The 26,704-nt window shown below is 28.8% G+C and overlaps 2 protein-coding genes across 3 annotated transcripts in view; both read right to left on the reverse strand.

Moving 5' to 3' along the window:
• Positions 1-359: 359 nt before the first annotated feature.
• Positions 360-13,293, reverse strand: LOC107064168 (organic cation transporter protein). Of its 2 annotated transcripts, XM_089178278.1 has the most exons (11): positions 13,120-13,293; positions 12,485-12,549; positions 7,189-7,293; positions 2,756-3,084; positions 2,586-2,689; positions 2,346-2,500; positions 1,955-2,265; positions 1,551-1,863; positions 1,087-1,268; positions 859-995; positions 360-770 (listed from the first exon to the last, which is right to left on the reverse strand). In XM_089178278.1, exons 3-11 carry the CDS (start codon positions 7,214-7,216, stop codon positions 695-697), a joined length of 1,635 nt encoding a protein of 544 aa, XP_089034404.1. In that variant the 5' UTR covers positions 7,217-7,293; positions 12,485-12,549; positions 13,120-13,293; the 3' UTR covers positions 360-694. The 2 variants fall into 2 exon arrangements, with proteins under 2 accessions (XP_089034404.1, XP_015172047.1); XM_015316561.2 differs by having other exon boundaries at positions 12,485-13,293.
• Positions 13,294-15,764: 2,471 nt separating this feature from the next.
• Positions 15,765-26,704, reverse strand: part of MESR3 (misexpression suppressor of ras 3) — a 39,416-nt gene continuing 28,476 nt past the window's right edge. Inside the window, exons 2-4 of the mRNA XM_015316498.2 lie at positions 20,247-20,507; positions 18,801-19,013; positions 15,765-18,484 (exon numbers count right to left, since the gene is read on the reverse strand). Of these exons, the coding sequence (XP_015171984.1) occupies positions 18,146-18,484; positions 18,801-19,013; positions 20,247-20,507 (813 nt within the window). The 3' untranslated portion in view covers positions 15,765-18,145. The remainder of the gene's footprint in view (positions 18,485-18,800; positions 19,014-20,246; positions 20,508-26,704) is intronic.

Below are 26,704 nucleotides of genomic sequence, written 5' to 3' on the forward strand. Positions count from 1 at the left end.
AACACTTATTATAATTTTAAATCATATTATCTTGTTGTCGAGATATTGTATATACTCGATAATATTTACATTCGTGTATGAGTATCGTATTTGACGTATTACCTTCAATAGGTATACCTACATATATCACGTAAAGAGTGATGAGATTGCACGAATAAACAATGATAAGTAGATTAAAAACCGTAATGTTTTCGTTTAAATTTGTTATTAAAAAGTAAAATTAAATTGTTTAATTAAAATAATATATCGTAAAATGTATCTTTTCTAAAATATCAATAATAAAATTGAATTATTTCAATGAATCAAAGAAATAAGGAAAGAAGAAAAGATAGGAAATAAAAATAAAAGGATAACGATAGTTATTATATAAAAAAAGAAATTTCTATTTACATGTTCTCGTACAAACCGTACAAAACATTGTTCTTTCAAATTTCTATTTGGCAGTAATGTTTTATACGAATTAAAAACTATCACATGTATGATAGTGTTGAGATGTCAATGTTGAGTGTTTATAAATTTGAAATGATCCTTTTTTTCAAGGCAAAACGAACGATTTCTTCGTGATCGATCTCCAATTTGCACATATACACAATGTAATAAATAAGGACGTGGAATGACCGTAGTATTTATATAATATTATATATTATTTAATTGTAAAACAAAAGATTTGTCAATTGAAGTTTTTTGATCGTCCTTAAACGATAGATTTTTCCTCTTCATTATGCTCCATTACGTCTTTTACATTTGTTTTCTTCGTTTTCTTAGATTTTCTGTAAAATGAAACGAAGTTTATGAAAGTGTAAGTTTTTTATTAACTTTTTATTTATGTTATTTATCCTGCGAACATGTTTTACTTACTTGCCAAAATCTTCTCCATCTTGAAGTGTTTCCGGAAGTGTACAACCTGCAGTTTCTGGTAATAAGAGACAAAGCATAGCTCCCATAATCGGCAAACTTCCAAAAATAATTGGTGGTAACCATTCTGCCACGTGATTCTTTATACATGTAAATAATATTGTTATTTATTATACGTATACAAAAAAATACAGACACAATTAAACAATTGTTTTTTATGTTTTAACATACCAAAGAAACGACAAAAGGGGCCACAATAGAACCTATCCTTGCACACATGCTACTAGTACCAACACCCATGTTTCTAACGACTGTCGGAAATAATTCGCCCGAAAAAAGATAAACCGAAGTGAAAGCTACCGACATACCGACAATTCCGAAACAAACGAGGACTAGTCTTAGCCATGCGAGATCTGAAAAAGATGATAATTACTGACTAAGATTAGGTCAACTTTCCTCAAAATATAAGACATTTCATCAGAATCTATTTTTTGGAAAATCATCGAAATTCTTAGTTATTACAGAATATGTTAAAACATTAATTAGTTTCAAATCAATAATCAATTAAACTCATAACTATAAGATCGTTATCTGAATTTAAAAATTTATGTGAACATATTTTTTATAATTAGGAAATTCAATTTTTCTGTTGATAGATTTCAATGGAACGTCCTATATGTTTTATAATAATTTACCATGTGGTACAATGATGAGGGCGAGAGAAGAAATACCAGCTATTACGTTGCTGCTAATTAAAGTTATTTTCCTTCCTAATTTGTTCATTGCCCACCAAGCTACGAAATTTCCTGGTACTTGCATCGCTCCAGAGATAGCAAAATTGATGAAAATATCGCCACCTACTTGACCAATGTACTGTGACATTCCAAAAAGACCCATTCCACAAACGATCCAATTAAAGAAGATCGATAATGATTTCACTCTCATGTTAGGTGTGCGGAACAAGTCTAGGAAAGATGCATTATGATCCTGGGCTGTTCTTCTGGAATTCTAATAGCACGAGAAAATTACTTAATCTTTTGAAATCATTTAAAGATATAATAGCAGTAACTTACAATTCAACTGTATTGAATAAACATACCTGATGAAGACAATGTCTTCTTACTGTATCTGGAATGTCTTTATTATCTATCTTATTGATAATAGCTACTTTTTCTAAAATTTTACAAGCAGCCTTTTGTCTACCCATGGCAAGTAACCATCTTGGGGATTCAGGCACGATCCACCAATAACTTAAAAGAATAATAGAAGGTACCGTAATGGCAATTTGAAGGTGTTGCCAATGGCGAAACATATAAGCGATTCCAGCCAAAGACATTTGGCCTAAGCTAAAAGGAATTTGATAAAGTACAGTGATAGCTGCTCGCCACTTTGTACCGACTATTTCCATACCTAGAAACATGATAGATTTTTAAATATCGTTCTTTACAAATCAATTTAAAGTGTTAAAATAGAACAAAGTTATAACTTACAAATGACATAACTAGTGACCATTGTTCCACCTGTAGCCATGGCACTAAGTAATTTTAGTGCTAACAATGCTGGAAACCATGGAACTACAGCACAACCGATACCCGAAATCAGTTGTAAAATGACTGAGGCCATCAAAGGTAATTTTCTACCATACCTACATAAAAGATGAAATTATCGGTGTAATAATTTAATTGATTACTTGAATAATTAATTTCATTTGTATACATTTTGTTGAATACCTATCGGCCAGGCTTCCAAAAATGACATTTCCAAGTAGTACACCGAACATTAAGATCGATTGTTGAATATTAGCATAGTGCGTTCTACTGCACACTAAATTCCACTAAAACGATAATAATTTATACATAAAATATTAAAGACAAACATTGTAAGACAATTTGTAAAATACCTGCGATATTATAGTCTCTGGAAATATACTTCTGTCGTATTCCCATTCTGTACATTCTATATCTGTTTCATTAATGCTGACCATACATTGATCCAATGATTCTGTTTTTGCTGGTGTTGTGCAATTGTATTTTTGATGAGGTGCCATGAAGACGATCGCCAGTTGATGCCAAGCAACTGGAAACTTAACGAGTGAGATCGCCAGGCAAACGAGGATTTGCCATCTTCCGAGATCGCCGATTGCCTGTTGCACGGCGTCAATGTCTTCGCCATAGTCCTCATCGATTTTTTTATCTTTTCCGTTCTGAACTTGTTTAACGTTCACATCCACTGAAAACAAAGAAAATAAATCATTTTCTCTCTTTTGGATTCGGTATTTAAAAAAATAAAAAATATTTTTCATCGACAATGTTTCAATTGGAATTTAATATATTTGACACTTTATTATTATTATTATTATTATTATTATTATTATTATTATTATTATTATTATTATTATCATTAAAATTAAAATGTTTATATTTCATAGTGACTTTATTATTTAGGAGAAGTTATAGAATAATGTATTTTTCATATTTTTTACGTAAATCATAAGTGTCTCAAGAGATATTAGTTGAACCGTCTTAGCATATTGTATAAATAGTACTATTTTTTAGTTACTTATTAATTTACAACAGTTAGACTAACGTATGGCTCATTTAATTTAGATTGTAACTGACGAGAGTTTTCTTTAGTTATATAATAATCTATTTAAGAATTCTTTTTACTTTTCTCAGGGAAATGAAGGTGGAGTTTAAATAAACATTGTGAAAACTGGTGGATAACTGAATTTGATGAGAAAATTCCGTTTTGATGGTTACCGACAGAACGAATATAAACAAGTGGGCATGCAAGTCACAATTAACGATGTCAACCATTTAAATGTAGGAAAAGTATTTTTCTGTTAATCTGTAGATCAAATATTTGTAGATAAATATTTCCCTAATTACGTGATTTATAGTGTATATTTGACAAGGTATTTTGTTTGGCAGTTAATGGTTTTTTCCAGCTACGTTTTTTATGTATTTATGATCTTGTTGACATAAAGATTTTACAAAAGGATACGACAGGTAGAAAGATTAAAGCAAATTCAAGTCTAAAATTTTTGAGAGACATTTAAAAATTTATTGATTCCATATATCCGAGCAAGACCAACAAAGTCGATTGAAAGTGACTTGTTACACAAAGTACAATCTGCGACTTAGACTGTTATCGCGGGATTAGGAAGCACGTCGGGCAAGTCTTGGTCTTTACCATGTGTAAGTATCATTGTGGTGGTAATGATTAAAGTCTATATTGTGGGTTAAATGTCAGGAGCTCAAAAGATGAACATCTTTAGCTCGGTCATTACTTTCGCATAGTCATCAAAATAATAGGAGCTTCCGATCTTCAATGTAGGGGTGTAATATTTACTCATTTTAATCGTACTGGTAATCCAGATGTAAATGTGAATACACTGATCAGACATATCTCAATCTTATAGACATATCATCAGATATATTGTCGTTTTAAATCTTTTATTGTTAAGACTTAAGTTTTAACAATGGTTATATAGAAATATGAGTTTAGGTAGACAATATGTGCAAAAATTGTGTTAAATAAATATGTATTATTTCGATATCACATGAGTTTTCAGTAGAATCTAATAATCTTACTTTTATTATATCTCACATTGAGAAAAGTCATTCGAGACTCGAGAAAAGCAAAGAACTTAAACTTGGATTAAAAATATTATCTTAGTAATTAAATATAATCCATGTAATATATTACGATTGAAGGTATATGCATATGTATTTTTTAAAATTTTGACAATAAAGATACGATAAAGACTAACTTATCTAAAGTTTCTCAATGACAGAAAGTATATATTATCTGCAAGTTTCTTTATATTTTCTAATAAAAAAAAATGAAATATCAATTATTGTTATCATATATATATATATATATATATATACATTTAACTCAATGCTGTTGTTAAATGAAGCAAATTTTCCTCAAGATATTAATATTTGAAATATCGATTACATATATACATATACACACACATTATGAGGATCATTGTCCTGGGTATAGTCAATCCAATGAAAAATATTCGTGCTTTATAAAATAAAATAATGATATTTCATTTGTGAAGTGATTTGAATTAATTTGCTTACTAGTAAATATTCGCCGTTCGTAATCGTACTTTACTTACTTGTATTGTCTACGTATCTATATATATATATATATAGGCATGTATACATCTGTATAATATGGCAATGTACATATGAAGAATGTATTGCTGGGAGTAGGAGTGTCGTTGACGTCAGGGTTGCGTCGGTTTCTTGTGCAACAAGTGGGTGTGCGTATGAGAAAGTCTCAGGATTGGTCGAGCTTATATCTACAGAGTACTTATCCTTTACTCTACTCGACAACTCTTTAGCACGTGTGGACGATTTATCATTTACGAAAGAACTTGCCGACGACGTTTGATTCGTCGCTAGTTCGACGCGTAAACTTGCCGGAAGTAGTAATTAGTAGTTGGTGATAAAACTTTTATTTACGTGAAACACATTTCTTGATGACAATTATTATTGCTATAATACTATCTAAAGGGGAAATACAGCGTTATCACAGAAGGAGTTTATAAAAAAAAAAAAAAAAATGACAAAAAGAAAAATAATTTATGACAAGCAATAAAGTTGAGTTCTACTTTGTAAGAAAAAGAAGGTCGACGGGTATTTTACTTATTCTCACTTTTGTTTCTTCTTTTATACATCTTTTTACTCGTGCATGCTTGCACAGTACGAAAGCAAGTCCACTGGAATTTAGAACAAGAAATCATTGGTGAAAAACGGAGGGTATTCGAATCATTTGAAATTCAAGTTCTACATGAACAATATAAATCAAGAAAAGACATTTTCACCGAAGGTCGTTCCGATTTTATTCGCCAATGGTATTGTTTCTCATTGTTGAGAATAGACAGATGTTCTACCTCCTCGTAGATCGAATTTGCATTCACAACACGGATGCACGTGACTCAAAACGTAAGGCCACATTATTTAAATTACGAAAGAAAATATCTTTTTCGATTCAAGTAATTATATTTTAACGTAGGTACATAATAAGTCTTATAGTTATAGCAAACGAATACAAAGTAGAAGAATAGTTGCAATCGACCAAATGTTACGAAATATTGCATTTTATTAGTTATTTGCACATTCTTGATGCATCGTACTTTTGAATGATTCAGATTTTCAATTATTTTATTATATTCTGCTTTGTAATAATTCTTTTTTCTTATTTATTATTATAAATAATTTTATTCTTAATTTAGAAAAAAAGACTTGAAGAGAGCATAGATCGATTGAATAAATTTATCAACACATGTTTGAGGAAAAGTAGGCTATCCATAGTCATTACTCAATAATATTATAATTTTCTGTGTTTTCCATTACGTTGCATTGTATATCTACCACGAGTGTAACAAATGTTATATATGAAACTAACACATAAACAAAGAAAACAAAATAACAAATTATAGAAGTTTCTACGCATTTCATTTGTACCGTTTATGCTAAGTAGCAGTAATAATAATAACAATAATAAAAAAAAAACAACGATTATATCAATAAATTATAATTTATATGATAGCAAGTCCCAATGAAATTGCATCAGAATTTAGAAGAATTATTGAAAATAAATCATGGAAAATCCGATTTCCTTCGACGATAAATTTCCTGCGATATTATTTGTAAATATCGTTCAAGTTCTAGACCGGGCTTTCTTGATGATCATTATTAAAGAGGAAAAATAACGTTCATGATTAATACAATACGTGGAGACTAGGACGAAAAACAACAAGCTCGTAAGTACGAAAAAAATAGAGAAGACAAGAAGAAAATTATAATAAAAAAAAAAGAAAAAAATAATAATAAAAAGGTGAATGAGGTCTATACGAACTATAACACGCACGTTAACCTCGAGATATTCAGCCTTCGCATCTTAAGCGCAACACATATTTTATTTTCCTTCTTAGGAGACGTAAAAGGTCGACCACATACACACACGTACATGTGTAGTTGCGTACATACATATGCATGTAAGCATTATGTTGTTCGACAGAAGCCTTTCTTGTCTTCTCCTCAATTCGAGATCGATTTTCTTGGAATCGATGTATATTTTGCGGTCGCTCATTGTAACTCGTCTCGATTAATCGAGCTTCGCTGATAATAATGTCGTAAATTTTCTTTCCAACGATTCGAAACATATAATCGCAATTTCTTTTATATTTGTTTTATTTTATTTATTATTCTTTTTTTTTATTTTTACGCCGATCTGTCTGAATGTTAGAGATAAGAAAAGAAGAAGGAAGAAAAAAAGGACATTAAAAAAAAAAAACAGAATAATTCATACCATATCCATTAGTTTGCGTATTCTTCATATCACTGTTTGGTTTCGTTGATATTTCACTGGTTAGCGCTGAAATATTACGTCCAATTTTTCACGATAATTTTTTATCTGTAACATAAGGAAGAACGAGAAATTTGAATGACCTTTGATCTATAAAAAGTAAATCGATTCGGATAGCAAATACAAAAATTAATTCATATATAATATATGAAATCACATTGGTTGTCGTTAATAAAGTTCAAAGATATATTTAACTTTATTACTTAATTAATTCTTATTTATTCATACTATTTGAATATTTAATTTGTTTATTATAAGTCCTACCCATTCTTATAATATTCATCTTATCTTTTATCCTATATGAAATCAGGGCCACTTTTGTCATATAAGCAGGTACATAATATCACAAGTATATATTTATTATACATATATGTATATATATACCACGTATGAACGAGTTTTTCGAATGCAATATGACGATATCGACAAGTCTAACGGTTCCTTGCTTAACGTCAAATGAGTGTTAAAAAAATGAAAAATATTTTTCTTCGGAATGTTTACACTAACCTTTGAGTCAACGTTTATCTGATAATTTGTATATTTGTTTTCCTTATTTATTTCTACAGGAAAACAATTAACTCTGACGTCGAGTCATTAGCATTTGATGTTTACTGTTGTTGTTTTATACGTGTTTATGCATTCATGTTATCCGATAAAATGTTTCTTGTTTATTGAAAAATAATTATACTTTTCCAGTTTATTTAACAAGTTGAAGATTTTCTTGTTTTACACGATATACAAGGGAGTTACATGTAACGTGTCATGAAGGACTTTGTAGCTGACAACGAACGCTTCATTCATTCGTGCTCGAAGTTAACGACCTATTCGAAAGCGTTGGTTAGCAGTGAAAAAAAGAGATAGAGAGAGAAAAAAAGGGACAAGGAGAAAACGTGAGAAAAAGAGAGAGAGAGAGACAATTTTGCAATTGCAGTTATCTGCAGGTAACAGCGAATGGCACAACGCTTAACAATCCTCAAAGAAGGAAGGTGTTCCATCGGTTATTACCTCTTGATTATAGTTATCGCGCCCGCTGAGGGCTAATTATGACTAACAACTGGCGTGGAATCTGCGCAAGATTGGCGTCAAGCTACAATCAAGGCCCCCTTCTATACCCCTGTAAATTTTTGCAGACAACTTTAATGTCCTACCTTTTCCGAGGTAGGCGCCTCTATCTTACTTACCGTTTATTCGAGAAAATGTCGATATTTTTAGCGTTTCGTGGATTAAAATTATATTTTTATGTAAAATGTTATTAACCTTTCGTCAATATAGCGGTTGGGTTCTTTCAATATTATTGTTATTTAAAATATTTGAATAAATTTATTAGTACTCTTTAGGGTCTTTAGAATATTATTTAATAATTTATTTTGTTACTTACAAGGAATGTAGGGTTAAAAGAAATATTTAAGCATTAGAGAGCAACGTATTAATAATGAATAAATTTAGTAAAAAGTTTTATAAAGTAACATACAATTACATTGATTCAAGATTAAAATTACGTATCACATTTAGCTAGAAACTACTGTTCTTTTAAAGATTTTCTTAAAATAGAATTATAAATTTGAGTCATGATTTGTTAAAAAAATTTCTTGAAAAATTTTAATATTTTCTCTTGATTAATATTGTATACATTTGTATAACTTAGAAATAAGAAAATAAATAGAAAATAATAAAAGAGAAAATATTTCGAAAGAATTTGATCTTAAGAATTGTATAATTACATTTTAATTAAAGAAAGTTATCTTCTTTGTCAGTCAAAGTGGGATCAATTGAGAAAATACGAACAACTCGTAATTGATCAAGACGCAATTAAGTTCGTCAAAATATACGCTTTGTCAATTAAATGCATTGTTATGCGACAATCAAATGAACGGAAAGAGAAAGAGAGGATTAAATAGAAACAGAGATATTAAATAATAACGTAATATATGATTAGAATCTTGTTCATGAGAATGAGAACTATAAAGTTACGTCCTTGCATCTTGACCGACTCGAATTAAAGCTAAGTTTTGCATCGACTTGCCTCGTGCTTGATCTATCGTATACACCATGCATAATAACGTCTACGCAGACATATATTGTATATAAGAGTGGATCAAATATACTCGTTAATACATTTATCTATGCGAAAGAATATCTTCGCACTCCGACGCATCACTTAGTGCTATGCGTAAAGCAATCTATAGCGCGTGTCCATTACATGGTTCAAATCGACCACCTTCCTTATGCAGATTTAGATAAAATATTTGATAAATGAATAATAAAATATAGAAATCGAAACGAACAAATGTTTGGAAAGTATCGTAAATGAAATAATTGTTAATTCGATTAATTCATTTTGTTTTGTTTTATTCTACATAATAATATTATTTATAAAATTAATTTATAAGTATGTTATAAGTAGAATTGAAAAAATAATATTTAGAAATATGCTGATTTATTAATATGTATAAGATTTATATACTAATAATTTAGAAGCGTAATAAAATATAATTTATTACAACAGAACTATGAGTCAAATCAATAGTTATGCAAAATGATAAGATTAAGTTTATAAAATAATATATTTGTTATGTTAATTCGATATAAATGAATTCACCTTTTACTTATAATTATTATATACAATAATTTCATTTATTATTAAATATATTTGTATTTGTATTTCATTCATTGTTCATGTTTCATTTCTATCATGTTTCTCAGATTTCAGTGATAAATTTATAATAATTTTTTTATTAGCTGTTAAATAACACACATTGAATAAAAAATATAACAGACATATTTAAATATTCCTAAAAAGAACAAATGAGCAAATAAAGTTTATAGATATAGATCTATGGTAGATTAGTGGGTTTGCTGAAGTGAAAAAAAAGAAATACGATAAAACTCGTTATACAGTTGTAATCACAACGAATTAGGCAAACATGTTGTTGAATTAATACACGATTCGTTTTAATAAACAAAATTTAAATTTCTTGCAAAAAATTCAACGTTTTTTTATCTTTAGAATTATGTAAGATTTTTGTATCAATTGATGAACTTTAGCATTTCACTCGATGACGAGACTACTATTAAAGTTAAAAAATTTCTTCATTGGAAAGATTTTTGATTAATAAATTTGAATATAAATGTGTGTGAAGTTTATTTTAATTAAAAATAAAAAGTATTATATACTCAACAAAATAGAAAGTTTTAGATAAATCAATAAATGGATATGTGTAAATAATGTTCTTTTAGTAATTTGTAGTCGAAAAGTTAAATATTTCTGGCAAAGAGTATTTCATCATATTTTAGCAAATGAGCTCTACGTATCTTATCTTATTTACCACACATAGATCATTATATTATAATATGAATATCAAATACAACAAATAAATAAAGAACAAAGTTTAGAGTCTTAATCCATACGAGTATTAGCATAACTTAATGCTCATTTTTATGTAATACACATATTTTTATAATTTTCTAATTGTTCCTCGTATTGATAGCGCAGTCTACAGAATTAAACTTCTTTAACTTATTTATTCCGAAATTCATTACAAAAAAACTAGAAATTATTTTATAACCAAACATATTTTGTTTTAATTTATAATAATATCATATTATGAAGATGCATTTCTTATAATTTTTCTTATTTTTTAAAATAAATGATTACTTTAAGGGCTATTGTAATTGTTCGTCAGTAAATATAATTTTAAATAATAAAGAAAGTAACCATGTAATAAAAAGTTTTAAAAGTGTAGAGTCAATGTAAGTGATAAAAATAAGATTGATTTATTCTTTTATCACGAGAGAAGTTAAATATCCGTGGGGAGGTAATTTCTTCTCATTGGTTAACAGATTACAAGCGAGATCTTTAAATAAACATAATCGTAGAATTGCCGAGATGAACTACTCGACATTGGCAACATATGCTAAACGAAAATTTGAGAGAGAAAGAATGGAAGTGAGAGAGAGAGAGAGAGAGAGAGAGAGAGAGAGACAGAGAAAGAACAGGTTTCGCTAAAGAACTCGAAAATCCCGGCATTGAACTTCGTCCATAACTGCATTTGGCTACAACGAATAGAATTACGCGAACTGTTTAAATATTCTGAGGATGCAGTAGAGGGTGTTAACAGCGTTTGTCAACTTTACTGTGACCTTATTGTATGAAATCATTAGATAAATGGAAAATTTTATTGTATAAATATGCTGCGTATAAGGAGATCAAAGAAACGAAAAGAGAGAGAGAGAGAGAGAGAGAGAGATAGAGAGAGAGAAACTTATTAAAACAAAAAACAATACAATCTGTCATAACGAAAAAATATATACATAAAATATTTATGTACATAAATATGTATATATAAAACACCTAGTTTATATTTCGCGAGATATAACACGAATAAAGACGGAAAACAAATCTGGCATCCATTGTTTATTCATTCACGCAAATTGTCACGTGTTGAATTTCAGAAAATCAAGATTCTACAAATGATAGATAAAAAGCCTTTTTCTAAATTGCAGTTGTTTTCGTTCTTGTGGATGCATATGTGTTAAATATCATTATCGTTTAATAAATAATTCGATGACAGAATTATCTTGTTTTGTTTTTGTTTTGACTTTCGTTGAGAGACATGTTGCTTAATAAAAACAAAGGATTAATTTCGATAATGTTATATCGGGAAAAGTACGAGAGATCTAGATAAGATCGTGGATTACGAAAATCTAGAAAAGAAATTAGGAGAAAACGATTGAACCAATTACACTTTTTAGAATGCACTGACTCATTCAACAATTATTCATTCTTTAAACGTATATTGCTTTGAACGGTCGTGCAACCTCTTGTACAGCCAACGAAAAAAGTAGTAACGACTGTTTTTCCAGTAATGCTTACATTGACCATTTCTGTGACTCCCCTTTAAATATCTATGTATGTATGTATGCATGTAAGCATGTACGTCGAAGTGAAAAAATATGAAGTACTTTCAATTAATCGATCCATCATCGATCATTATAAAAATGTTAATTTTGTTCTTATTATCAAAGTTTCCACATTATTGAATTTACTTTAGAATAAATGTAATTAAGCGCCTATTATCAAATACTGTTAAAATACTCGAATTTATTACAAATGCATGATTGAATAAGAGTTGACGTGGATTAAACACGATTTTAATTACCTATTATAACTTTATAAAGTTCCATTGAAATTGATAAAATTAAAAGGAAGATAAAATATTATAATTCGATATAACGTTACCTGATTGATTGCTTGAAGATCAACGTGGTCATAAGTAGATTTTATTTTCGTATTTTTCTTTTATTCTTCAAACAAAGATCACTTACATTAATAAATTTTAACGCGATAGACACTCGATCGATTTTCGTACAACAAAGTGATTCTATTGAACCGAAGCTTCGAATTGAAATATTATTTATCTTTATGATTGATCTTATTTCACGAAAAGAAAGTTTACATGCTGTCAGTTAAGATTCTTAAATTCATAGCTTGTTAAATGTCGGATGAACGCAAACTAAGAAGATATAAACGCGACAATGCGCAAAGAGAGTTTGGTGAACGATAAAGCGTCTAAATGCGGACGAAAGTCACCTTACTCGGAAAAAGTAAAGAGAGAAAGTGTAGAATTTCACGAAAGTGTATATTATTAACCAGTATGATTATTGTTTTTGATACAATTTATTTTATTTAAAAAAAAAAAAAGAAAGGAAGTAAAAATAAAAAATAAATAATAAAAGGAAATAAGAATATATTAAATTTGATCGAAAATGATAAACAAAAAATAAAACTAAAAATATGAAAGAGAATGTAAGAAAATAAGAAAGAAGAAGAAGAAGAAGAAAAAAATGAAAAAGAAGTGGACCCGAATATATTACTTATGTTAGTATTTTGAAAAGAGTAACGCTATTAGACGAATAAGCGAGTTGATGCGTTAACTCGCGTTGCTAGCTTGTTCGAAACTGACAAACGAGAAGGCTTTTTAACGACGACTCTTCTGTGTGTTTTACGTTTCTTTTGCTTATACTAACGCGCGTTCACCATCCGCGGGCGCCAGAGAATATCAAGAGGTGGAGATAGAGAAGGTGGTGGTGGTGGTGATGTGGTAGAGGTTGTAGGATGCTTATGAAAAGACGAAGAGGACGGAGGGAAGCATTGAAGCTGCACCAAAGCGCCTCGACGGAGAACACGACGAGGCGTCACAACCGATGGAGTCCATCTTGGCGTCGCGACATCCAAGAAAACGGGATCTCTTTATGAGAGTTATTTATGTGTGTATATGGGTGCATGTGTTTGTACACGTGTACATGCGTGCAAGAGTGTGTGTGTCTGTGTGTGTGAATATTTGTACGTATATTTATACGTATATCTTCAAGCGCCCATTTATGTATTGTATATATATGTGAATATCATCTAACGATCTCGTAGAAATTCTGTAACAATAGTTCCTCTTCCACCTTTTATGTACTTTATTTATACAAATTCTTTTAGAGGAATTCTTGATACACCATTAGTGATAGTTTAAACTTTGTATAGACTAATTTCTTTTTGTTAAGATTATTTCGAAATGTAGCTTTGTATCTATTAGAAATTTATAATTGTTAATCTATTTATTATTTATAAGATGAAAGTATAGATTTTTGGAATAAAATAATATTCTTGTATTGTGTGAAAATATAAATATGCAATGAAATGTTTATATTTTGATTGTGCATTATTTTACTTTATTTATTCGTATTTTCTATGTTATTAATTTGAACGCATAATATATGTAAATATAGAAGATTCAAATTTTTTTGAATATAAAATATACACTTATCATCTTTTTCGTAAATGAATATTTCATCAGAATTATTTATAAATTTTTAGAAAATGATATCATTGAACTCAATTAAGAAACATCCTTCTTAGAAAATTTTTAGACAATTACTTTGAAGGACGGTCCACGTGTTCCTAATAGATGTAGAATAATTTTCGTATATGCGAGGCACAAATTGGTTTGAATTTAATTAATTCGTTGAATGTTTCATATTAATCGTTATAAAGTAAGAAGTCTTCAGTAAACAGATATAATAGACTTACAGGATTTTCATAAAATATTTGAACATTATATTAAATTTATTATTGTTATTACAGATTAAATAAAAAATAGAATTTAAATTTAAATTTAAATTTATTATATACGGTTATAAAAAAAATACTTCATTTTTACTTCGTTGATTAGAAAAAATGCTTGAGATTCTACAGCCCATTATTTTATAATTGGCTGCAAACGTAGTTAATTAACACGATGTTCTTTGTCCTGTTTCTAAATATGATTAATGGACTAATGAAATAATAATTACAGAATTGCGGTCAGATCAATTTTGTGTAAAAAAAAAAAAACTATAATTTAGAGATATTAATATTATTTTGTCTTTATTTTTGTATGTGTTAGTTACAATATCGTATAGATATATGAAAACACACTATACATGAAACTCACTCATTTTATAAGACATTTGCATAGTGAATTTCCTTTGTTGTTAAAATGACAACGATGGATTTTTTGAGACTTTGGAATATTTAAAAAACAATCTTCTCTTATCTTCGTTTTGTTCACAATGACCTACGATATGCGGTCATGAATTTTATTGTACGTATGAGAAATGGCAACAGTTTATCACACATTACAATACAAACATTGAATCTATTGATGGTGTTAACACACTTGGAAATGATTTAAATTGAATGGCTCCGTCAATGGAATATTCTCATGCTGATAAAATGCATCGAATATATTCCATGTAATTAGAAATTAACAAAGTTTCATCAAAGTACGAACTAATGAGACTGTCAATTTATAAATTTATGAACCACCATTAATTATTGTAAAAATAATGATAATGATAATGCGATTATAATATGAATACGTTTATATTAGATAAAAACTAGACATACAGACAATAATTCATAATCATCGTAATTTTCCTTTTCATTGTTCGAGATTGCAATATAGAATGAATTTTTATTATAAACTAAAAATTATTGGATTCAAAATAAAATATGTTAATTTAATTTATATTATAGATTGATAGCGAGAAAGCACATACTAATTTTTGAAACTAACAATAAAAAGATATTTGTTAATTGTCATGTATAATTTGAAACTTATTGAATCTTTAATAAGGCTTGATTATGATAAGAATTTTATTCTGGATTATTTGAGCCGTTTATTTTGATAGTGACCTAATTCTATTTTTTATGACAGTTAATTAGTTAATTTCCAATTGTGGATGTTATTCAACAACAAGAAAAATATTAAAATAGACTTAGGCCACTTTCAAAATAAACGATTTATTTATTAAATTAAAAATTGTTTTGTAATAAAAATTAAATAGAGAGCCATCTGTTGATGTGCGTGAGAAATTAATTTCTATCGATAATATAGAATGCATTAGGAAAATCAGAAAGGAAATTTTAGGATAGTATAATTTTTCTTTATTTTCCATATTATATATATAATCCATTAATGAAATTGATCTAAGATTTAAGATACTATTTATTACCACAATTGTTACATAGATAACGAGATTTGTGATTAATGCTGATACATATTATGAAACGTAACGATACAAATATATTTATATCACAGTCGTGGATAAAGAAATTAACACTAATTAATGTTTCGAAAATAGCTTACATAAAAACGTTTAAATCTTTCTAGAATTTACGTAATTTATAAATTCGTTAATCAATTGATTACGATTATGCTCGTGCAAAAAACATCATAATAAATTTAACATAATCGCAGCGTAAATTCCATTGAGATTATAACGCATCGTAAGATTTAATTAATCTTAAGTATAATTAATTTGATTGGCGAGATAATCAGTAAAACGAAATACTAATGTATTCTTAAAAATTAAAAAAAATTATTCTTAACATATACATATTTTAAAAAGTAAAATGAGATTAGAATAAATGATACTTCTATTATTTATAATGATAGCTTGATATATAAATGAGTCCTCTGATCCACGTTTATTAACTGTAGAATATTTCAATGTGGATGATAAGACCAGTCTTATTGCAATCGCTGTTAATTAACAATCTGCATACGAAATATTTTGTAATGTTAGCCGTGACCCTATATTAGCGATAAGATAATGCATATCGATAATTATTTTTTGAATAATTTTCAAAGAGAAATGCTTTTCATTTATATTTTGGAGTAATTGTTTTTTAAGCCGACAAAATTTAACACCAAGATAGAAGAAAAGTTCGCTACTTCGGATCATAAGGATTGTCACTCGTTACATGCATCGATAATATCGGAAACTGTATTATTTCATTTAATGTTTTCTACTTGTAGATCATAGATATATTATAATATTCAAAAGTATTGCGATATAATTTTCAAGTTTTTATCGTGACATTAATTTTTCGGTAAGCTTTTATCTTTTTTTATTCAAATTTCTAATTATTGATAAGTTTTAAATATTAATAATTGAAAGCTTTACAATATGGAAGTATAGCGATCAACCTTATCGACTGTTTTAAAGAAGGAAGTTATAAATCACGAGAAATATTTTTACGTGGATATCTTTTTCTAATGATTGGCTAAAATCGTAAAAGCAGATCGCGTTAACAAACGCAGAGAGAAATTTTACAATTTCTACAAACATTATAATGTCTTAATAGGGAAAGTTATGAGAAGTATATCTACATACACATTACACGAGTTTTTAAACTTACGCACACATATATCGCGTATAATGTAATAACATTGTAATGATGATTTATGATTGAACGAATTTTATCATTTAGAACGTCTATTAGATTTAAAATTTATTATTAAAGACATATCTAAGATCTAATATTTTTCAACGATCACGTTTACATAGTGATTGTATCGTCGGATAACAACCTTGTGATTTTTATTTAAATTCGTTAATAAGAAAGAAAACACACATCGAAACTTCATGAATTAAATTCTTATTTTCAAAGGTATTCTTATTTCAAAAGTTTCAAACGTCAAGGATTTCATTTTAACGTTTTATCAAAGTAACATTATTCGTTATGACATAATATACAATATTGTATAATAATGAATATACAGAAACGAAACAATGAATTTTTTAATGTTACTTTTTGAAATTTTTTCGTTCATTATATTTTATCATTTTCTGTCACGCCTCGCATATTTTTTTTTTGAAACGTTCGTTTTTCATTATTCAACGTAAAATAATTAAATGTAAATATCGAACGTTTCTTTCAAGTTATAAGCAATGTCATCGTAGTTTCTCATATTAAACGAGCATTATTTCGATATGAAACAATAATATTCTCTTAACAAAAAGTCCAATTTTAATCTTTATATTGTAAATTGATGGAAGACAACGTTTAGCTATTGAAAGAATTTCAAAATAACCTGATATTTCATCTATACAGTTATATTTGGTAATAAAAATAAATGATCCACCCAAAAACTTAAATGAATTTCAATCTTCGATTTATTTAATATTCAACATCGACATTCTTGTAACAAAAAATCCGTGTGATGAAGTAGATGAAATATCCAAGAGTTCGTGTAAAATTATTGAAAGAAAGTAAATATAGTTTTGGTTTAAATGAAAATTGATCGATTTCTATTATCGATTATTTTTCTTTAATAAATTATTTTTTATTTTTAATTAAGCACAATGCTCGTGTATTTAAAAACAAAACTTTATCTTTCTCTCTCCCTCTCTTTTACTCTTTTGTCAACTTCACAAACTTTCTTTTCTCTTCGTGAAAAGAAAGGAAAGATAAAAAAGGAGAGAGAGAGAGAGAGAGAGAAATAAAAAAAAAGGAAGAAGATTCGATTGGTTAAGGTGAAGAGGTGAAGAGAAACTACGAGGATTTTGCGAGGCTGTCCGTGACTCAGAAACTTGCCTCGAGGGAGTTCTCTAGCTCACTCAAGGCTGGCACCAACGTTTGAAGGGAAAAATATCGCGATCGATCGGCAGCATCAACGCTCGTCACGTGCTGGAATTGGCACGGCTGGCTTATATTGCTCTTCGCTGGTAGGACGACCTTCTTTTGCGGCACCTTCTTTTTCTTTTTACCTGGCACAGAAAGACTTATGTTCTCTGGACACGAGACCAGTCGTTCTATGTGCTGCCACAAATCGTTTGCTGCTTTCGGATTGTCAAAACTCAGTCCAGCCAAACGTGTGTGGTCCGACGAGAGACACATTGTGTGAAATGCTGGTCCGGATACCTATATCAAATTATAATATATTGTTTTTTTTTTATTTTGTTTCATTTTATTTTTTATATATTAAATAAGAAAGTAACATTAATTCGTTAACTAAGATCTTATTATTCTTATTATGATGAAACATCTAACTTTATATTCTTTCTGTTTTTTTTTTTTTAATTAACGATTTCATGAATTTCTTTAGTTAATAAATAAACAAATGTTAGTTTATATTAGATTTTGAAATAATATAAATATTATGTAATCTTATAAATATATATATACATATGTAATATATTTCAAATTAGAAATGAAAAAAAGAGGAGAAGAAGCATACCTTATAAGATGAAAGATTATCAATAGTTTCTCGCCATAATGTGAAGCAAGTACCTCGCTCGGCTAGCAAAATCTGAATACGTCTTTTGGATCTTGATCGTGTCTCTCCAAGATCAAGGACAACGACCGGTATTCCAGTGAATCGAAGTTCCCACCTTTCTGTTTGCGAAGCGCTACCAAGATACAAGTTTGCTAGTGATTCGCATACGAATACCTGTAAATTCAAGGATAAAGATAAAGAAATGTTTTAATATGTTAAAATATTTTATATATACAAAGTGTATTATGTAAAGCATTAAACGCAATTAACTTACAGAATATTTGTTATTTCAAAACAAATGTTTCAAGTAGAACATACTTTATCTCGAGAGGGAACGTTTCTTTATAGTAAAAATCTTAATGAAATGAAAGTACCTTTAAGAGTCTGTTGTGGTTCACCTTTTTGTCTGTATTGGAATTATGTTTTTTACTTATTATTAGTTTTCTTAATGTAAGTAAGAATATATAATTTTATTTAAAAAATAAAAAAAAGGTAAATATAAAAAGTATAATTTAAAAAAAAGAAAATAATCGCCTTGAAATCTCGGAGGCATGTTTATTTAAATAAGATGGCTATCACAAGATGTCTTTTTTGAAATAAAATAAGTTTTACTAGAAACACTTTTTTGAATAAGGAATAGAATTTTGTCAGAAACATCAAATAAGATAATATTGTATGCCTATATATGGATATTCGAACATTCATGAATTTTCGTATAATATTGAATTGTTCAGAAAGTTCGTAAAAATTTTGTGAACGCTTATTCTACGTTAAAAATAAAAAAAAGAAGTTATATAAATATTTAAATCTGTATTCAAAAGTTACAAAAGAAAAATGGTAAAAATATCTAAATATACTGTTTAAAATTTTGGTCGCCTATTTAAATGCAAGTATAATATTGCTGTAGTATTCTGTTTATTATATGACGAATATTATGTTAATTTTTATTAATTTCTTGAACTGCATCTCAAATTCATTTTACCATAATATTAAATGTAACTATCTCAATTGTTTTTTAACCTAATTCTTGCTTCACATTTTACAAGCATTTTGAATTCATTATTGAATACATGTGTATTTAATATTGAAAAGACATTAAATACATATGTATTCAATATTTTTCAATATTATGTGCTACTAGGGAAGCTTCTTATTTCATATACGACTTTCTTGTCTGCTGTATAAACATTATTTTTAATCAGTTCATTAAATTCTGTCGTTGATAAGACTAGCTATGAAAATTTGCTAATACACTTCTGCGATAATTTACATTGATAATATTATAATAAGAAGACAGCTATAATTTGAAAATAAGATAATATCGTTTATATAATTATAAACCACCTCTGATATTATGTCCACATATTTTGAATAGCATATATATATGCATTGGGTTATATATGATACCTGTGATTTAAGTCCACGAAAGAAAGTCTCCAATTGTTCGCGTTCCATTTGGCTGACCGGATCTAATCGTGATTCGTCGCTGTTTTCGGAGCTATCACTTCCTTCGTAGCTCGAAGTAGCGGAAGTATCGGCCTCGCCAGTCGAAGACAGTCGTCTTCTGGTTGTGCCACTGTATTCGCTATAGTATGATGAGCTATGTAAAGAAAGATTCGATTGTAGTGCAGGACAGGAGGACGCATACACCGGTCCGTTCATTTTGCCCTAAAAACAAAAAAAATAACACTATTAGATTTTATTACTTTTTTTTTCTATTAAACATCGTTTGTATTATCTATTAAATTGCATATATTTTCGGATCGATATCAGAATAAATTTTAATTCAGTAATGGTTTATTGATTGTTTTTCAACATTACGAGAAATACAGTATATAATATTATATGTTTTGCTGCTGTTGGGGAGGAGGGTATGGGTCGACAGTTTTCGGTTTTTCTATGTTAGATATATATTATATTTTTGATATATACATGTATAAGAATATTTTTAAGAATTTTTTTAGTATTTCACCGATTTTCCAATTATTTGATGTCTGAGTCCTTTAGATCGAATATGTTCGATGAATTACATTCAGCTAAATATCGCAAATCAAATAGTGAATGGACTTTGAACATACGTTATCGGTGGAACGTTAAATCCTATTTAAACGGAGGCGAATAGTTAGAGTTTCGAGTTGGATATATGAGTAGGTTGGCTTTTTCTCCGCGTTCAAATGTGTTCAATGGCCACACCGACTCTCAACTCCATTTATCATGCTCTTATCTTCTCTCTTTCCGTCAGTATGACATAGAAATCGAATAGATAGGTAAGCCTTAGAAAATATTACGCTCGATTTCGTCTAAAAGCGAGGGAACTTTTTGTCTGATAGAGAAAGAATTGCTGCTCCTCTTTTGCGTTTATGTTATATATGAAAGCTTATCGATTTCATGAAAGTCCCAGGTCTGAAGTTTAAATTCTTCTATAAATATCTCAGCAGTATTTGTATCGACTCATTTCCTTTCGATTTTATCCTTAAATGTTATACGAGTTTGAACTTTACGATTCAAGAAGAAAGAGTTACAAAGAAAATACTTGAATATTTATAAATATGATAAGTATATATATAAGTAATCAATAGTAAACGAAAAAATAATTTAATCTGAATAACAATAAAATAAAATTTCTTGGTCAATGTCAAGGACTTCGTTAACAGATATAAATATCTTTTGTTATCAAGAATATCTTCATAAAAAGATTTCATTGCAATTGTTTGCATGTAAAATAAGAAAAATGTGTGCTAACAAAATATAGGAAGAAGGAAAGAAAGAGAAACTGTTTGAATCCTATCAATCTTTCTCTTCTTTTTTCTTTTTCTCTTTTTTTCTTTCTTTCTCCTGTTAATTGACCTCGGTGGTGGAAAAAACTGGGTCGTCGACTTCGATGCTGTGACGCAAGAGATAGTAGCAAGTTCGTAAAAGAACTAATCAGTCAATGGCGTACCGACAACGACCCACTTAACCTGAACGAGAAAATCTACCTTCCCCGATGGCCTTAATTTCATCTCACTGCTTATAATCACCTACGTAAATACCTACATGATCAATTAATAGATGTTCGCTTGTAATTTAACGCCACAGTGTTTAAATAAAGGGGAAGATGAATCAGAGTTTCAATATAACCTACCAAAGTGTGTAAACATCATCGTTGCACTCTTCGAATATTCTCGCCCCAATTCTCATCTTTTTTTCGATTAACCGATCGAACTTGGTCAATTATCGTAAACATCGGGCCTACGATATTTATTAGATATTATTAGATATAAGGATCATCCACTTATTATAAGCTCCTTCTAATAAATTAAAACGATATTCAACGAAGAGTTAGAGAGAAGCAAACGATCTCTAATCCTTTTCTTGTTTATCGATGACAATGATGATAGCTGATGCATAAGTCTCTTCGGCGACTCTGAACTTTCATCTTTGCATCCACGAGCACGCGTCACCTGTAATACGCTGATTTCACTTTTATCCGATGATCGTTCTAGGAAGTTACTTTTAACATGATCGTTATAATGATTTATTTCTACCAAAAGAAAAAAAAAGGACAAATGTTGGATTTACGCTTTCAAGTTTATTTGAAATGTGTTTTTTTAATAAAAAAAATAAATAATTGATGATTTTATACACGAAAATACAGTATACTCATTAGGAAACAATAAATGATTAATATTTTACATAAATGTTTATATACAAAAATACAAAAACAACAATAATAATGTCTTTTTTTAACTGCACAGCCACGAATAAAATTTGCTTTACAATTTCTTAACAACATTTTATTCCTTCATTCTTTTCATTTATTAACACACTATTAATCACTTCTCGAAATATTTTTTATCTATCAGTTTTTTTAATCTTTAATATTTTATTGCGTATTTGTTATTTCTATTCTTTTTTCTTCTTTTTTTCCTTTGAAACTAAACAAAACTTCGTAGGTGGATTGAAAAGTTTTGAGCTTAACATAGAAAAAATGTTTTTGACGGTCATATTCAGTTCTATTTTTCGACAATCTCAAAAGTTTGCAATACATTCTCGTAAAACCTGCAAATGTATCCCTTTTTTATCTCTGTTCTTTTTTTAAAACGTATCAAACTTTTTTTTCTGTTCAATCGTAAGGGTACAAGCAGCTAAAAAAGCTTCAATAACATGGGTGTGTGTATATGTGTGTACGGGCATCTTTCCCAACAGGATGTATCGTCTTTTGAAAAATGAAATCGATGAGGGTAGATACTCTTTTGGTGTCACAATAAACCCGCATGTGTTTGAAATGATCTTTTAGTATAGATCTTTTACCAAAGGATTTACTATTATATCGCTTCGATATAACGATAGGAATTGAAACACGAGAGGTATGATCTGAAATCTATACCCGGAAGTATATTGTTCGTATTTTGTATCGTTTAATGGTAAGAGGAATGCAATAATATTTTCCCAAGCGTGATAAATCGCTAAATTGAAGATTATCGATGTATTATCAACGATAGTGAACAAAAAATTTAAAATATAATTATAAAAAAAAATTCAATTAAATAAATATAGATGAACAAAATATTGATTTGTGAATAACAATTCGTATTTATATTCTATTTATGTTGATATATAAATCTGTAGGCTTTATCTGTACGTTTAATTTTGTTTTTTGCATTATTTTAAGATGAATATTTATTTTTTAATTAAAGAATATTGATATAATGATTATATTTTTAATTTGTTATTTATTAGTATCATGAATATCGACACATAATTCCTAATTATTATGATCTTAATCGAGCATGACAAAATAGTTATAATTTCTTATATATTTAGTTATATAGATATCTAAAGATATATATTCACGTACCTATATAAATAAATGCTTATTATAATCTGTTAAGATTTTTGTATTGTAATATTCGTTGATGGAATCGATGGAATCAGACACGCTCTATTTATTGTTCGATTCATAACGAGCTTCCTAACGAGTACACATATATTCATTTCTACGCATTGTAAATGGTACGTATAATCGCATTTAATGTATATAGCGGAAAACAGTAATCGATAACGTTTTGCGATACACGATAAATGAACCAGCGACATCGTCATACTTGAGTTGCTAGACAAATTACAGATTTGTGGATGCTTCTGTATGATATTTGAGTTAGTAAAAAGTAGAAACTTTTTAAATGGTTCAAGAATTTTTTTCTATCTCTGAGCAGGAAATTTCTATACAAGAGACAGCTAAGATTTTATGGTTTGTAAAATAAAAAAGAATAAGACGGATTTCCATAATGATTTTTCTGCATTTCTATTTTAATTCTTTCTTTTTTATGACTACCTGTCTAGTAATAATCTATGAGCTAATAACTGCATATTTCGAACATATATTTTTCTCGTAATAATATAATAAATGAGCACGTAACTATAAATATTATTTGTAATAAGCGCAATGTGAAGTTTTTATCTTAAATACAAAGTACATAATTAAACTGCAAATTTTCTTTCAATGTTAATTATAAATTTGATAATAATTATTATCCGTCATAGAATAATAATAATAGTAATAAGCTTTTCATGTGAATGGGGTAAGAACAGAAAACAGTCCCACAGTAACTTTTACTATACGTAAAAAATGACTAAAAGGAAAAATCCTTTGAAAGCTATGAAAATATGTCACCGAAAAGAAGCAGATTAATCATTAATACTAATAATAAACGTAGAAATAGAACGCTAAAATCACGTGTGCAGCTGCATTTGAAGATAGTGCTATCACACTAGCAGGATGCATTTTAGTGCGATTAGGAAACGTTGTCTGTCGAGTAGAACATACTCGCTAAATTAATGGCTCGAAAAGCCATCCCTCGTTGGAATGTAGCAAACACGTCACTGATATAACCCTGCGTGACACTATAGTAATCGTAAATGTATGAGTGTGAGAACGAACAAGAATCCTAAATGTATTTTCTTGTACTTCTTTTTCACCTGTATTTTGTTTTCTTTAGACAGGAAACAAGATGCCTCGTTACGACGTCGTTGAACATTTTATTGCGTGTGATTAGTCAAGTAGAATTAGCATCGTATTCGTTGGACTAAATCGAACGACTTTGTAAAGTTTTCGCAAGTAAATGTGTCATTACAAAAGTTGTTTTTTAAACATTTTTATCTCATCTTGATATATGAGTAAACTTAACTCATTAAAATAACGCATACGTAAGAATTTGTAATTTAAAATCATTTTTTAATATTCTTCCATAAGAGTTTTTCTTCAACAACAAAAAATCATTAAGTTTTCTAGGAAATAAGAAAATTTCAAAAAAATCTTACATAATTTATCATTAGAAAATTAATAATACACGTCCTGGAATTATTTATTTATACATATATGCATAGCAAGTATATAAATATAATATTAAGAAACTTTGAAACACTTCAAAATGATGGATTTAAGATTTCTTGTTCATAGTCGTACAAAAATAATTTAAAAAATTTTTCGGTAGATCAAAGAGATGGTTTATTGATGATGTAACTATTATAATTCCTTTAAAAGAAAATAATCAAATGTTTGTTCTTCAGTAAGTATTTCTTTGGAAGAATAACACGTACAAAGTGTGTGGTGTATTATCAGTAAATTCGTTGTCGCCTAAAGGCAAAAGCACATACTCCTTTGATCTCGACACCCTTCCGATGGAATCTTTCTCTATCTATCTATCCATCTCTATTTCTCTCTCTATCTCATTCTCTTTTTCTTTACCTGCTGTTTCTACTTTCTATATCTTGTGAAGTTACTCTTTTCACCTCTTCGTTCCCTTCATGGTTTCTCTCCATTCTCAAGGCACGTCGTATTTCGTGATAGGACAATAAACACGAATGCGAACGAGACGCAATCTATCGACACAACACGATTCTTGCTAGCCCTTCTTCTTCTTCTTCTTCTTCTTCTTCTTCTTCTTCTTCTTCTTCTTCTTCTTCTTCTTCTTCTTCTTCTCAATCTTTCTCTTTTTCCTATTTTATATTTTCTTTTCTTTCTCTCTTTGTATTTCAGACCCTTTCCAACGTTGCATTGTCTATTCCACGTTAGTACTGTGTTTACGCTATTACACAGAGTATACATTATATCTTGGGAACGTTACGCAGCTGGTAGTGCATACACAAAATCTACAAACACATATACATAATCACACGCATATACATTTATAAGTCAAACGTTTGTCGAAGCACGCACGTGGTGCTCCATCGTCGTTGCACTTATCCCAAGGATTACCGTTCTCCGGTGCAACGACCGCCGAGAGAAGAATAGTACGCGTGACGATGCAGGAAACTCCGAGGTTCCAGGTTGTTAAGCGGCCTATGACCTTGAGAGACCCGCGTATATAAGGAAAAGGTACATAAGCTTTTTCGTGGGACGATAATGATTTCGAAGTAGACGTTCCGTGACGTCTTCCGCTTGAAGAAAGTTTTCTCTCACGCACGAAGTGAAATCGATTGGTAAGACATGTTGGGAAAAATTGCCAAATATTGTTTTTTTTTTTAATTATTATTCATTAATATTTTCCTAAATTGCTAAATCTAATTTTATTATAATACTATTTTGAAATTTGTATTTGATACTTTTGTTTTCATACATCTGGCTTATCATATTATATGTAGGTTATATTATACATGAATTATTATCATATACAGTCAGTCAAAAGAATATTCATATCGGTTTTCATTCTAAATGCTAAATAATTGGTAATTATTTATAATAAGAAACTATAAAATTCTTATACATAGAAACTTATTTTAAAATAATTAAACTTTTAAATTGATATAAGTTTTTTTTGTAGAAAAACATTTTGTTATTTGAAAAATGTAATTTTACTTAAATGATAGAAATAAAAAATTGG

This window comes from Polistes dominula, unplaced genomic scaffold (assembly GCF_049000335.1).
Source record: "Polistes dominula isolate Pdom_NZ unplaced genomic scaffold, Pdom_raw_medaka contig_77, whole genome shotgun sequence".
Taxonomy (NCBI): Eukaryota; Metazoa; Arthropoda; class Insecta; order Hymenoptera; family Vespidae; genus Polistes; species Polistes dominula.

Coding starts and splice junctions, on each gene's coding strand:
- LOC107064168 (XM_089178278.1), bottom strand. CDS start 7,216: ATGAAGAATACGCAAACTAATGGATATG. Junction 2,501..2,585: donor TTTGGAAGCCTGGCCGATAG/GTATTCAACAAA, acceptor TCTTTTATGTAG/GTATGGTAGAAAATTACCTT. Junction 1,864..1,954: donor GAAGACATTGTCTTCATCAG/GTATGTTTATTC, acceptor TCGTGCTATTAG/AATTCCAGAAGAACAGCCCA.